The sequence below is a fragment of the Palaemon carinicauda genome, chromosome 12 (assembly GCF_036898095.1).
Source record: "Palaemon carinicauda isolate YSFRI2023 chromosome 12, ASM3689809v2, whole genome shotgun sequence".
NCBI classification, from domain to species: Eukaryota; Metazoa; Arthropoda; class Malacostraca; order Decapoda; family Palaemonidae; genus Palaemon; species Palaemon carinicauda.
In genome coordinates this window covers 65,483,572-65,495,340 of record NC_090736.1, presented here as the reverse complement: position 1 = coordinate 65,495,340, position 11,769 = coordinate 65,483,572, and the positions used below count along the sequence as shown (strand labels likewise).

The 11,769-nt window shown below is 37.7% G+C and overlaps 1 protein-coding gene across 2 annotated transcripts in view; it reads left to right on the top strand.

The window, feature by feature from the left end:
• Nucleotides 1-8,709, top strand: part of LOC137651243 (protein Star-like) — a 270,504-nt gene extending 261,795 nt beyond the window's left edge. For both annotated transcript variants that reach the window (XM_068384470.1, XM_068384469.1), the window contains one exon: nucleotides 7,643-8,709. In XM_068384470.1, the coding sequence (XP_068240571.1) occupies nucleotides 7,643-8,554 (912 nt within the window). In that variant the 3' untranslated portion in view covers nucleotides 8,555-8,709. The remainder of the gene's footprint in view (nucleotides 1-7,642) is intronic.
• Nucleotides 8,710-11,769: the final 3,060 nt, after the last annotated feature.

The following is an 11,769-nucleotide window of genomic DNA, read 5'->3' as shown; positions in this document are numbered from 1 at the left end:
GTCCTTGTGCGGTTGATGAGTCGTTTGTGTAAAACACAAAGTGGCTAAAATAAAGGAACTTCGCTAAATTTGCACTCACCACAACTTCAATAGTTTTTGGATGAATGTGGTAGTGTCTATAACATGAATTTGTATCCTTTAGGATATCTCCGGTGCCACATTAATTGGCCTTAGCTAGGTTTTAATCCGATATAATCAGTTTTCTCGAAAATTGTTTTCACCAAAGCCAATATACTTGGTCCTTTCGTTGTTTTCTGCTTTGGACCCCTTGGGAAGGGTCTGGAAAACTTCACCTTAGTTATTGCATTTTTTTTATTCTTAACCTATATTTACTTTTTTTTATCGATAGTATATATATATTGACATATATCCAATTAATATACAAATTACTTTTTTATATTATTTGTGGTCTTGTTTTTCCTTTGCATGATCTACTCTGAGGAGAATTCTTTTTTAGATTTACTTATTAATTATTTGTGTGTACGTATATATATTTATGTATACGTTTGTATATATATAATATATATGCGTGTGTGTGTGTAAATAAGTACATAAATAACGACTCCTGTGATCCTGTAGAGCCTCATGAAAGCTAGTTTATTTTTCAACATTAACCTTTTACAGAGCAAGTAGCCCCAACAGGATGCATTTTTGTCATCTACACAAGTCTAATGAATGCAGCAGCCTGTATGATGTACATCGCACCTTATGTTTTCAGCCATAAGAAGCCCTCTTCCTATATCCACTCAGCCAATTAAAGCGATCTAATCTTTGCATATGAGTGGAAGTGTGCATGAGCATCATACCTATGCCGAGCATAGAGGAATACTGGTCACAATTGACAAGGATATAAGTTCTGATGTAATATCGTCGAAAAGGTTTCAGATCACGAGGTTCATTCATTTCAACAAAAATGAGAATTCTAAAACATCTACTGGCTGATTGTTCAAGATTCAACCAGTCTGCAATGTTGTGACCAGGAAGTTTCTGAAGATGGCTGAAACTCCAGTACAGTCTGTTGATGAGGTCATGTTGGCATATAAGGAGGCCAGGGCTGGGACCTCATAGCAATATATCCAAAACAAGCTTGAAAAGTGCGGGTACATGTTTGTCTGCATGCATGACACCTGTCTCTACCAAGAAGAAAACACTTTTTCCAGTCATCCAACAGATCTCGTGGAGGAGTCTATCCTGTAGGTCAACAAGAATATGGTAAGAAACCTTATCAAGATAATGACGAAACCACACTAGTCTGTCTTTCTAACCTGCAAACGTATTCACCAGTAATGGTTTATTATAATAGCTCTAGGGCCAGTTTGGCTGTAGATATATGAGCACTACGAGAACTAATTGTATTGTTTATCCACTGCTCAACTGTGTCATGGAGATGGCAAAGAAAGCTGTTCAGGGTTGTGGGAGTTTATTGGAAATGCCCCTGCCTGGTGATTGCCGGACTGGGGTTTGAGTCTCGCTCAAACTTCTTAGTTTCTCTAGTGTCTGCAACCTCACCTTCCATGTAAGCTAAGGATGGGGGTTTGTGGGAGTCTATACTCTAGGTCTAAGTGCTGAGTCATCAGCAGACATTGCCTGGCCCTAGCTTGGGCGTTGATTGTACATATGATCAGTCTAGGCCAAGGGCATTGTCCTGCTTGCTAGGCAATGTCACTGATATTCGCCTCTGCCATTTGTGAGTTACCTTTAAACCTTTAGACTATCAAACACTAAGTCCATTTTACTGATGGGATTATTACCGAGAGGTGGAAGAATATCAATTTTGTCACCATCCTTTTCTTGGATGCTGGGGTGGTCCCAATGAAAATGGCCCTGCTTTAAAACAAGCTGCAGAATGGGCTACTACCTGCACATTCAATTACTCATGCTTTGTCCATCGTAATACTGGGCCAATCTTTCAATGCCTCATGGATGGCATCTTAGGGGAACTCCCTTTCTGCCTATGTTACGTGGACGACATACTTGTGTTCTCTTCCTCCAAAGAGGAACACCTCCTTCACCTATGCATCATTTTCAACCTCCTACAACCGAACAGCCTTGTAGTATGGTACAACAAGTGTACCTTTGGCGCCTACGAGGTATCGTTTCTAGGGCACTACGTCACTCTTGAAGGCGTCCATCCCCTCCCTGAGAAGGTATTAGCTGCTCAAAACTACCCTGAACCCTCGGCCATTAAAGCTCTGCAAAAATTCTTGGGCATGATAAACTATTATCACTGATTCCTGCCAGCCATTGCCACCATGCTTGCCCCCTGTCTACACCTCCCTCAAGGGCAAACCAATAGACCTGAAGTGGGGTCCCTTTCAGGAGCAGCCTTCTTCAACACAAAGAATACCATATCAACAGCTGCAGCTCTCTCTTTTTCTGCACCACATGCCCCTCACCCTCTCTCCGCCGATGCCAGCAATGTTGCTGTTGGTGCAGTACTCAAGCAGGTGATCACTGGCTTGCCCCATCCATTACCTTCTTCAGAAGAAAACTGTCCAAGGCGGAATCTGGCTACTCTACCTTCGACGGTGAATTACTCTTGACGTATTTGGCTGTCCCTCACTTTCACCACTTCTTAGAGGGTATGCCCTTCGTCATTCGCATGGACCTCATGGGGTACATGCCTACACTTGGCAGTCCATAGTCTGGTCCGCCCATCAATGTCGACATCTCTCCGCTGTGGCTGAATACAACTGCTACCATTAACATGTCCCTGAGAAAATGAATCTCATTGCCAATGCTCTTTCAAGAAACACATTGGCTGCCATTCAATAGGGATTGGATTACAACACCTTGGCAGAAGCCCAACGAAAAGCATGCAGGACATCCTTTACGTCCCACTGTTGGGAAGACATTGCCCTTGACGACTCCAACGCCACCCTCCTCAGTGAGGTCAGTACTGGTAGATGGCCTACCAGTACTGACGTCACTGTGAATACCCGCCCCAATGCATTGACTGGTGTTTGATTTCCTCCTTGGCCTCTCCCATCCCTTGTCCCAATCTATTGCACAGCTAATGAAGACAAATTTCATTACTAAGGATGCTAAGGATTGGGTCCACGTTTGTACTTTATATCAAACTTCAAAAGTACATCGACATATGGATTCAGGAGTAGGCACCTTTCTTCAACCTCTGTGTCATTTTGCCCACATTTACGTCGATGTAGTAGTTCCCCTACCCACATTACAAGGATGCCGCAACCAGTTTACTGTCATTGACAACTTCACTGGTTAGTCTGAAGCCATCCCCATTTAAACTAACATCTGCCTCATGTACATTTGCCTTACTATCAGGGTGGACATCGAGATTTGGTATCCTTGAGCATATTACTTCTGACAGAGATCCCACTTTCACCTCAATTGTAGACATCATTAGCAAATCTCCTGGGTATGACCCTACATCAGACAATATATATATATATATATATATATATATATATATATATATATATATATATATATATATATATATATATATATATATATCAATTAACATCATCAGCCACTGATAGTTCACTGCACGACAAAGACCTCAGACATGCCCTTCCACTTACGTCTATTTGTGTTGTTTCTGAAACCAATCTACTGTATAAAAGCTAATTTTCATAGCTCGTCAGTCTATCATCATCTCTTCCTTCCCCTGCATCGTTTGCAATCTTCAGGGACCCATTATGTTATTTTGCTTGTGTATCCATTATCTGTCATTCTCATTATGTATCCTGCACATGTCCATCTCTTTTCCTTACATATTATTAGAATACCCTTAACTTTAGTTTCCTCTCGTATCCATGTTGCTCTTTTGTCTCTTAGTGTTATCCCATCATTATTCTTACCATAGCTCTTTGGGTTGTAGCTAGCGTATGTTCTATGGAGTTAGCAAGGCTCCAAGTTTCTGATGCATTAGTTAATACTGGTAAGACCATCTGATTAAACATTTTTCTTTTTAAAGAGAGTGGCAGTTTACTTTTCATAATCTCATTTTGTTTACCAAAAGCTCTATATCCCATGCTTAACTTTCTTTTAATTTCAGTCTCATGCCCTGGAGAAACACTTGCTGTTTGACTTAAGTACGTATATTAATTGATAATCGCTAGAGGTTCGTTCACAACCATTATTTGCTGTCTCTGCATTTTCATAAATCAATATCTTAGTTTTACTCATATTCATTTTCAGTCCTACATTTTGGCTTTCTATATTAGAATGTTTCATCATCTTTTACAATTCCTCTCTATTCACTAAATAGAACCGTGTCATCTGCAAATCTTAAGTTGTTAATGTTAATTCCTTAGGCACACTGTGAATAACTCCTTCTTTAATTGGAATTTTGTCACTATCTTTATATAGTTTCAGGATTGCTCTACTTCCCGTATAGATAAATTTAAGCGTTCTAATGTATAATTCATCTGTTACTTGTCTTTGAAGTGCTTTCATTAATGCTGAAGTTTCGACAGAATCAAAAGTTTTCTCTTATTCTATAAATGCAATAAATAGTGGTTTGTCCAACTCTAGAGATTTTTCCATTAGCTGGCTAATCACATGGATATAGTCAGTTGTTTAATATCTGCTTCTAAATCCTGCATGTTTTCTTGGTTGATTAAAGTCTAGCTGTCTTTCTATTGAGTCTAATATGATCTTTATATATATTTTATATATTACTGAGAACAAACTTATTGGGCGGTAATTTTTCAGGTCTGTACGTATAAAGCAATCTTGCAGACTTTTTATGTAAAGTATAGTAAATTTTACTGCTTTGAAATCTTCTCCATCTATTATTAAGTTAATCGTTAGGCTATCTTCTCCTGCTGTTTTAATAATTTTTCTCTAAAATATTAACAAATGGTTCTTCCTTGAGCATGAAGTGGCAGATATCTTGGCAAACACTTTGAAGTCTCTGGAGGAGTGAGGGACGTACCCTTCAAACTATTGTTTAACCTTCTGTTCTAGACAAACTATTCAAATTTGTGTTTAACCTTCTGCTATAGACAAAACCTCTAAAAGAAAAAAGTTGATTCCGTTACTTTATATAAACGGTTGGAATTACTATTTTAAATTCTATGGAAGAGTGTAAAAAATTCTGAACCCTATTTTTGGCTCGTTATAATTAAACTCATGTCTTATAAGAATAGAATAAGAGTCTTGCTCTGAAAAATAATCCATTATGTATGGAATTTGTATGTCTTGAACAATGCCTCCTTCACTAAATATAGGAGTTTGTCTGATCATGCCCAAGGAAGAGCCACTGATGAAGTCTGATAAACAACCATAACTTATTCAGTAATTTATGATTTATAAATAGATGGAAAGGGACATTATTTCAGTTATATGTTTTGGAAATGTTCTTTATCAAATGTAAAAACCAGCATTAGATAAGAGTAATTAAATTATTTTTGCTAGATACTGTACATCTATTGTAAGAGCTCTCCATCTTCCACAATGGGCTAACAAGTGTTTAGCCCATTGGGGTTTAATTGGTTCGTGGTGAGAACTGTTGCCCCAGATGCTCGATTAGATTATTAACCTATTAATGACATAATGCCAGCTTAAACTAAAGAAAAACATAGCCATTATAGTCTTGACCCAAGCTCTTGCTTAATAAGCACAGATTTTCAAGTCCAAGATGCCCTCTGCAAGCAAGAGAAAGGCCATGTTCAATGGAGAGTTAGTAGTCAAGGACCCGCATGCAGAAGAACCTCCATAGTTGAACCAAATTAGGGAAAAGAAATCAAAGCAGTGGAAGAAAGTAAAGCAATCCAGAATCCTTCATTTCTCCTATCAACTTAGCTCCTAATACATGTTCCTCTCCCATATTTTCCAGTATTGCATCGTTGACTAAATTCCGCACTTAAGCTAGAGGAGGGTGTTAATTGTATGCTTTTTTTACTGCGATAAAAAGGCAACATCCAACACTTAAAATCAATGTGAATCTCAACCTGCCAGGGATCTTCACAGTCACACCTTAAAGCAAACATCCAACTTTCGAATGCTCAGATAAGAGGTTGAGCTCACCAAAGCTATTACAAAGGAGTTTTAACCAACTCTTCCCCTTGATCCTATCTTAAAACTTGCCAACATCGACGATGTAGGAAGATGTGTTGGGAAATGTAAGATGGCCAGAAGAAAAGTACTTGCAGCTTTCAAGAGGGGTATTCTTGATAAAGTCTTTGTCTTTGGGGCACTTTCTTCTCGGAAAAATAGACTATCCCGAAATCGTTGGAATATTTTTTATTGCAAGAATGCTGCCTGTGAAATAGGCATTTTCCATCATGAAATGGAAATATCTCAAACAATTTAAGGAACAGAATCAAGTACCACGAGATATACCACCTGCAATCACTGCTACAATTTCTGGCTTAAAGTTTATCCTCTAGTCCTCACAATAGTAGCCAGGCTGAAGGATTAAGTCTCGTGGACACGGACGGCAGCACCACTTTCAACAGAAACCGTGCTGCAGTCAACTGACTGAAGTATTTTACAGACTTTCCACCTACTCCATACAAACTCGGAACATTTATTAAACTTAATCAAAATATTAGAACTAGAATTAGACCACTCTCAGACCTTACATTCCAACGTAAATGAACATGTATTACAATTCTACAGATAATTCTTTTATGGAAATAATAAATTTTGCAGAGAACCCTTGCACAAATTTTTTGTTACTTATCCAGAATGTTCAAAATAGAAAACTTTGATCTTAAGTCAATTCTTTTAACTTAAGGGATGTTTTAGTTTTTTAGTTTTTTTCCTCTTTATAGATAGCAGGTTGGCCAGAGCACCAGCTACCCGTTGAGATTTTACCGCTAGAGATTAATGGGGTTCTTTGACTGACCAGACAGTACTACATTGGATCCCTCTCTGGTTATGGCTCATGTTTCCTTTGCCTACACATACACCGAATAGTCTAACCTATTCTTTCCACATTCTCCTCTGTCCTCATACACCTGACAACACTCATATTACCAAACAATTCTTCGCTCAAGGATATAATCACTGCACTATCATTGTCCAGTGGCTACTTTCATTTGTTAAGGGTAGAAGAAACTCTTTAGGTATGGTAAGCAACTCTTCTAGTAGAAGGACACTCCAAAATCAAACTATTGTTCTCTAGTCTTGGGTAGTGCCATAGCCTCTGTTCCATGGCCTTCCACAGTCTTGGGTAGAGTTTTATTGTTTAAGGGTACACTCGGGCACACAATTCTATCTTATTTCTCTTCGTCTTGTTATTTTGAAGTTTTTATAGTATATGTATGAGAGATCTATTTTGTGTTGTTACTGTTCTTAAAATATTTAAATTTGATTCTTCATTACTTCTCTTGAAGTCTATCTATTTCCTTGTTTCCTTTCCTCACTGGGTTACCTTTCCCTGTTGGCGCCCCCTGGCTTATAGGATCTTGCTTTTCCAACTAAGGTTTTAGATTAACTAATAATAATAATAATAATAATAATAATAATAATAATAATAATAATAATAATAATAATAATAATAATATCAGCTTTTTCACTTTCCTTCTAAGCTATTCACAATGACCAGAACTTGCTATGGCAGGCTTTCTTTCATGATGGGTACTGAAGATTCAAAGTTGTTACTCCACGCCATTGTTTTTCATTTCTTTTTAATTTTGTATTTATTATCTTTCCACAGATAAATTCATCACTTACAGCGAAACTTTCCTTCAAACTACTGGAAAATATATACCGTATCAAAGGCCCACTCTCTGGCACCGACGCTTGGGTTTTAAAATTCGTAAATCAGACTTATATTTTCCCTCCATCAACTGAGCCTTATAATTTCTCAAAGGTGCATGATACAAGTTATTCTGTTTATGCACATGGGGATTCGTGGTGGTATCTCAACCGTTACATAAGACACTTATTCACTGACGAGCCTCCTGGGTTTTTCTTGGAAGCAGGGGCGCTGGATGGAGAGTTCCTCTCGAACACCCTCTGGCTGGAAAAGACGCTTGGGTGGACGGGTCTGTTGATCGAGCCGGATAAGGACAGCTTTCGCCTTCTCCTGAAGAAACACAGGAAGGCGTGGACCTCTAATGCTTGCATTTCCAAGGATGGCTATCCAATGGAGGTCGTTTTCGTAAACCTCGAAGTCAGGGGGAAATCACATGAGGTACGATATGGGCGCATGAACTTTCCAGCGAATTCCCACTTGTACGGCACAAACATCTTCACAGATAACATAACGTCTCATGTACCAGCGACGGAGCACTACTCACTAGTCCAGTGCTTCCCTCTGATAACTTTCGTTCGAGCTCTCGGCATTGAGAAGATCGATTTGCTATCGCTGGATCTTCAAGGAAACGAAAAGGTGATACTGAGAAACTTCCCTTGGTCTAGCATCAAGGTGCGTGTGGTTATTATTGAGGACCAAATTAAAACTGTTGATCATGATTTCATTCAATTCATGGAGAAGTGCAATTATAAACTGATGAACGAGGATGATTTACCAGAGAGTCAAGATCATATTTATGTTAACAAAGATGAAACAATATTGTTAGAAAAAATTAAGAAATTGAAAAAAGAAAATACTAAAAAGTTATAACCGCACTATTGATAAACACCAGTCCAAAGAATCGTCAATGATGTTTATATTTTTTAGTAAAAATTAAAAAAGTATAAAACAGGTAAAGATGATAATTTTAGTGTTTGTTTTATGTTTTGTCACATTCTTGACAAAATCAAGACGTCTTATGAAGGGGAAACCGTGACTAGTTCTGTAGTGCTGCGTTTCATTACTAGGACAATCAGAAACAATCTACACACAAATATTATTAAGTTTTGTTTAAACGCCATAATGGTTTTCTTCCCGACAAAAGTCCAATCTCTGAACAAGTTCAAGCTATATCTTTGCTTAGCAAAATAAAAAGATGAGTTATGCAAGTAACTTTTCTCTTGTTTCTTTATTTAGTGTCTATCTCTAAAGGTCAACTCTGCCCATGACTTAGATTAAGTCAGGCAATGTGACGGAAGTTGTACATTTACAACAGAATAGAAACTATGGGAAAAAATGAAAGAATGCAACGAATTTAAAAAAGAAAAAAAGTTACGTTTGTGGTGGCTTAAGTGATAATGTCCCTGACTGGTGATCGCCAGACTGGAGTTCGATTCCCGCTCAAACTGGTTAGTTTATGTACTCACTGCAATCTCACCATCCTTGTGAGCTAAACTTAGATGGGTGATTTGGGGGAGCCTATAGGTCTATAGGTCTATATGCTGTCCTTGTTCCTAGTTTGAGTGGAGAGGAGGCTTGGTCGCTGATCATATGTATATATGGTCAGTCTGTAGGACATTGTCCTGCCTCTCCCATTCATGAGCAGCTTTTAAACCTTACCTTATGTGCTAGACGACAGTATACTGCTTCTTGAAAAGGACAGGGCTGTTGTCACATTCAGTATACAGTAATCTGATGGTTCCAATATTTCCCTAACGTTATGAATTTCTTGATGGGGTTAGTTATTTTTTGCTTAATTATTCCACATATATTTTCAGAATAATTTTCATACATCAATATTAAACCAAATAGATACTGTTACATTATAAATTTCTGGAATGCCCTCACTTATAGTTCTAAGACTTAGATAATTTTAAGAATAGTAATGACCAGAGTCGAGATGGTAACAGAGTTTAAAAAAAGTCAAAGATTTATATACTACAAGGGGTTACAAACATATTCTTTGTTAGATAGCTAAAGAACATTTATTCTTTTACAAAATATCACTTAGTGCAATAAATCATTATCAAGCAGGTTTTACTTTACACATTTTCTACACTAAAGTGCAATAAATTTGTATCAAGCAGATTTTACTTTCCACACTAATTTAAATACTTTATAATTCTAATCTTTACTGTACATCATCATCTAAACTGGTTATAAATCCAGTGAAATTCAATAATACACTAAAGAGACTATATGCTGCTTTCAAACAAGAACGCTGGTCGATTATACAATTGGTTTTGACCGACAGATTACTACATTTCCTAGGTAACAACAGGGTGTACTAAATCCAGAGAAATCTCACTAATGCCTAAAAGACATCTAGAGGCTCCTTTCAGATATGAGCACTGGTCGATTATACAATTGGTATCGATCGACAGATTACTACACTTCTGATGTTATGTCAGGATGTGCTAAATCCAGAAAAATCTCATAATATGCAAAAGACATCTAGGTGCTGCTTCCAGATAAGAGCACTGGCCGATTATACAATTGGTTTTGATCAATAGATTACTACACTTCCGAGGTAACAGCAGGATGTACTAAATCCAGAGAAATCTCATGATACTCAAAAGACATCTAGGTGCTACTTTCAGACAAGATCACTGGTCGATTATGCACTTGGTTTTGATTGAAAGACTACTACACTTTCAAGGTAACTGCAGGATGTACTAAATCCAGAGAAATCTCACTAATACGCAAAAGACATCTAGGTGCTGCTTTCAGACAATAGCACTGGTCGATTATGCAATTAGTTTTGATCGACAGATTACTACACCTTGAACCGAGGTAACAGCAGGATATACTAAATCCAGAGATATCTCACTAATATGTAAAAGACATCTAGGTGCTGCTTTCAGACAATAGCACTGGTCGATTATGCAATTAGTTTTGATCGACAGATTACTACACCTTGAACCGAGGTAAGAGCAGGATGTACTAAATCCAGAGAAATTTGACTAATGCGCAAAAGACATCTACGTGTTCATTTCAGATAAGTGCACTGGTCGATTATACAAGTTGTTTTGATCGACAGATTACTACATAGCAAGTTGTACTAAATTCAGAGAAATCTCACTAATACCTAAAAGACATCTAGATGTTCCTTTCAGAAAAGAGCACTGGTTGATTATGCACTTGGTTTTGATCGACATTTTACTACACAACAGGATGTACTAAATTCAGAGAAATATCACTAATACACAAAAGACATCTAGGTGCTCCTTTCAGACAAGAGCACTGGTCGATTATGCACTTGCTTTTGATCGACATATTACTACAGTTCCGAGGTACTGGCAGGATGTACTAAATCCAGGGAAATCTTACTAATGCGCAAAAGATTTCTAGGTGCTGCTTTCAGATAAGAGCACTGGTCGATCATACAATTGGTTGTGATCGACAGATTACTACACAGCAGGATGTACTAAATCCAGAGAAATCTCACTAACCGTAAAAGACATCCTCGATTATGCAATTGGTTTTGATCGACAGATTACTATACAGCAAGATGTACTAAATTCAGAGAAAGTTTTCTAATATGCAGAAGACATCTAGGTGTTGCTTTCAGACAAGAGCACTGGTTGATTATACAATTGGTTTTGATTGACAGATTACTACACTTCTGAGGTAATGGCAGGTTGTACTAAATCCAGAGAAATCTCACTAATGCGCAAAAGACATGTAGGTTCTGCTTTCAGATAAGAACACTGGTCTATTATACAATTGGTTTTGATCGACAGATTACTACACTTCTGAGGTAACAGTGGAATGTAATAAATCCAGAGAAATCTCACTAATATGCAAAAGTCATCTAAGTGCTGCTTTCAGACAAGAGTACTGGTCGATCATGCGATTGATTTTGATTTACAGATTACTACACAGCAGGATGTACTAAATCCAAAGAAAACTCACTAATAGGCAAAAGATATCTAGGTGCTATTTTCAGATAAGAGCACTGGTCGATTATATAGTTGGTTTTGATCAACAGATTACTACACTTCAGAGGTAACAGCAGGATCAACTAAATCCAGAGAAATTTCAAT